The sequence below is a fragment of the Gymnoscopelus microlampas genome, assembly GCF_963454915.1.
Source record: "Gymnoscopelus microlampas genome assembly, chromosome: 13".
Lineage (NCBI taxonomy): Eukaryota > Metazoa > Chordata > Actinopteri > Myctophiformes > Myctophidae > Gymnoscopelus > Gymnoscopelus microlampas.
In genome coordinates this window covers 51,003,066-51,006,910 of record NC_139950.1, presented here as the reverse complement: position 1 = coordinate 51,006,910, position 3,845 = coordinate 51,003,066, and the positions used below count along the sequence as shown (strand labels likewise).

The window sequence follows — 3,845 nt, the reverse complement described above, 5'->3', positions numbered from 1 at the left end:
AACTCAGTTTCAATCAGGTTTTTCTCCAGTGTGGATAATAAGCTGTAGCCTGGCATGGCCAGACTGGTCACGTGGAATCGCTCACAAGTTCCGGAGGAACCTGTGAGCGATCCCACGTGACCAGTCTGGCAATGTCAGGCTAGATAAGCTGGTGTTTCTTCAGGTTACATAACACATTGAAACTCTGTTTACAAAAGAAAGGTATGGATATGCTGCTACGTATGTCTTCAGGTGACGTAAGCCACTGAAAGTCTTGACACACTGTTCACAGCTGTACGTTTACATTCCTGTGTCAGTCAGACGATGTGTCTTTACGAAAAGCAAACATCTTTAACTCAAATCTTTGATTCTGGGGGGGTCCCTGGAACAACATATTTTGATTCTACAAATGTCTTCAAAATCCTTAGGTTTTTTTTTGTTAAAAAAAATGGTTTCAAAAATATATATGTATTCAAAGATTTGCAAAAGTTGTCATGATTTTAGCAAATCAAAAATAGCAGATCTACAAACTCATTAGTCTCGCGTAGCCAGACAACTATTCCGCAATCTCTGAATGCTATAGAGAGTCTGGAACTACAACTCCCCAAATCCGAGAGAGGAAGCTCTGGCACTTCCGTTCACGAAAATATATTTTAAAACATCTTTACATTTTATTATTTTATTTCCATTTCTGCTAAGCAGAAAGTTTAGATGATACTTAAGATGATTTGTATTTATACCAGGATACATTTGCGCGACTGTAAAGACGAAACGGAAGTGGGGAGGAGGCTTCATATCCGGTTTATATTCTAATCATGATCAGAGCTTCGGAGTCCCAGACTGTATGACCGGAAACATTTGAAAATTGTGGGAGGCAACAGTCTGGCCACGCGAGACTACAAGCTCATAGACCCCTTAACACAGGGGTCTTCAACGTTTTCAGGCCAAGGACCCCCTAGCTGAGAGAGAGATGAAGCAGGGACCCCCTATTCTATATTGTATAAAATTGTGTTTCAGATTAAAGTTTTGTTTTACTTAGTCTGCTCTTTTTCCCCTCTACACCTATACCTCTTTGCCAAAAATAGCTGATCTACAAGCTCTCAAACCCATTCTGTCAGGTACGTCGCTACGGCGCGCAGCACTAGCCAACACACAAGAAGAGGGGGGGCGGGGGGGGGGGGGGGGGTGCTGAAACCAGCGCACCCCGAAACAACAGGCTGAGAATTGATTGCATGAGGGTTTTAACCCAAACTATGAAACAATCACCTGTGCGTCCAGTCTCAATGTTGGTAAACAAATAGTTGGTCTATAGCGCGGCGGTACACGGTGCCGTGCTATATGAGCTTGTATATCTGCTATTTTTTTGAATGGCCCTACGAAATGTGAGGAGGAGGAGGAGGAGGAGGAAGGGGAACGCAACCGATGCAGGATGAAGATAGAGGGATGAACGGAGGAGAGAGAGCAACACTATATGGAGGCGGGGAGACGATGTCATCCTCCATGTCAGTTTTTTCCAAACTGGTGTGGAGATGAGAAGATGTTCTTCTTCCTCTCTCTCTCTCTCTCTCTCTCTCTCTCTCTCTCTCTCTCTCTCTCTCTCTCTCTCTCTCTCTCTCTCTCTCTCTCTCTCTCTCTCTCTCTCTCTCTCTCTCTCTCTCTCTCTCTCTCTCTCTCTCTCTCTCTCTCTCTCTCTCTCTCTCTCTCTCTCTCTCTCTCTCTCTCTCTCTCCTGAAAGAGAAGTGTGTCGTTTGTAAGTGAATCACTTCCATCACTGTGATCACACCGCCCACTTCACACTGGGTGTGATTTTTGGGGCGGTGTAGCCGCCCCCTATACGTGAGTTTTGTTTGTGTACCCCCTAACCCTTCCATTGTTAATGCAAATCGATACTTTTTTCATATCAGCCAATCACATTACAGCTAGTGTCATCACCACTAACTGTAATGTGATTGGCTGACTTTGCAAATTCAGGACTGTGATTGGCTAGCGAAACACATGACACATGTGCAGCCCAATGAATAGCAGTATGGACTTTTAAAAAAGTCATTTATCCTTTTTTTAAAGTGAGTCATGTTGTGATGACCACACACCGCCCACTTCACACTGGGTGTGATTTTTTTTACTTATATTTGATATATTTAACTTCAATGTTATAATGGAAGTCAATGGCAGTCAGATCGGGATGAAACCTTGCCCAAATATGGAGTCATTTTGTCATAGTTGACTGGCGTCACAGATTGGTCACATGAAGTCTGACATCCACATGAGGCCACGCCCCTTATTGGACCCCATCTTATTTATATTATGTATGTGTTGCTGTTGTTAGTCATGGCTTCCAGTTCCCACCTGATGTTGTGTGGGAGTTCTGATTGGTCCAGATCGTACTGAATAACTGCTAGTTTGCATAACGTCTTCAGACTAGGACTTAAGTCTAACATGTACAGGTCATCAGGTGTGTTGTATCCTCCAAAGAGGATGATACGATCTCCCACAATGCAACAGCACATCAGATACATCCCACACGGTATTTTCCCTTTGGGCTCAACCCTCTTCCAGGAGAAGGTCTCTGGATTGAATTTCCACAGATCATTGAGGGTCCTTTTTCTTCCATTTCTTCCACCATATATGTACAGCTCTCCATTGTAGGTAAAGGCTGAATGACCAAAGCGTCCTCCTGGAAGAAGCTGTGCAGAAGGTGTGTTCAGCCAGCAGTTGGTCTCTGTGTCAAACACTCTGATGATGTTGTTGCTAAAGACGTCTCCGCCACCAAATACAAACATCTTTGTCCCGATGATGGTGGCCGAGTGATGTGATGAAGCAGGAGGTGGAGTGTCTCTGGTGTTAATTAAAGACCAGACCATTGTGGTGGTGTCCAACTCGTACATGTCATTATAATATCCAGTCCTATTGTATCCTCCATGGATAAACATGACCTTCCCCAAGACACAGGCTGTGTGGTTCCTCCTCTCCTCTGGAACAGTTCCAGAAACCTTGGGCTTGAACCATCTGTGGGCGTCGACATCAAATGCATAAAGCACGTTGCAGTTTTTCCCTGTGTCATATTTATAACCCCCCCAGATGTAGATCATATCTTCTATCAGCACAGCTGTGTGGCCGCAGCGATTGGATTGAACCTCAAGGTGAAATTCTTCTCTTCCAGTTGTCACTGGGATCAACTTCCTCCAGCGTAAAGCCACTGTGTTGAAGATGTGAACATCAATCTGATCATTGTTACGGTACCCTTCAAATGAGTAGACTTTGTCTCCCACGGCAACAGAAGCAGCCTGACCATCTAACACTGGTCCTCTGTTCAGATGCAGCGTCCAGTAGAACATTTCTCACAACAACTCCTCCAGGGATCAAATTAGATTCTTCAAGTCTTGTTGTGTAACAGAATGGAGTCCTAATGTGTGCTCTACCACTTATATTGGTTCAGTGGCACAAGAGTCAAGCAAAGTTTGACCAATCCGCTGATGGGTTGGGCTGGTCAATCAAGGAAGTCGACGCCTGTTGATGTCCCTAATATAGTAAATTGATCATCATAGCAAGACAGGCTCTACACATCACACAGACAGGCTCTACACATCACACAGACAGGCTCTACACAGCAGACAGACAGGCTCTACACAGCAGACAGACAGGCTCTACACAGCAGACAGACATTCTCTACACAGCAGACAGACAGTGGTCCTCATTCATGAAGGGAGCGTATGAACCAGCGTAGATCTGATCCCAGGAATCATCGTATGACGGGGCTCACAGGGCTAGTGACTTAATACATTGTCAGATACTTGAATGTGTCCTTATACTATCATCACTTTACCCAAATACAGCTCAAGTGGAGTTACAAGGTTTTTGAATATTAA

General features: G+C 44.4%; 1 protein-coding gene across 1 annotated transcript; it reads right to left on the bottom strand.

Annotated features, from left to right (window-relative positions):
* Positions 1 to 2,276: 2,276 nt before the first annotated feature.
* LOC311058731 (kelch domain-containing protein 3-like) lies at positions 2,277 to 3,314 on the bottom strand (the record flags this gene model as incomplete). The annotated part of the gene is made up of 1 exon (XM_084076194.1): positions 2,277 to 3,314. The coding sequence occupies one exon, from the start codon at positions 3,312 to 3,314 to the stop codon at positions 2,277 to 2,279; it is 1,038 nt and encodes a 345-aa protein (XP_083932320.1).
* Positions 3,315 to 3,845: the final 531 nt, after the last annotated feature.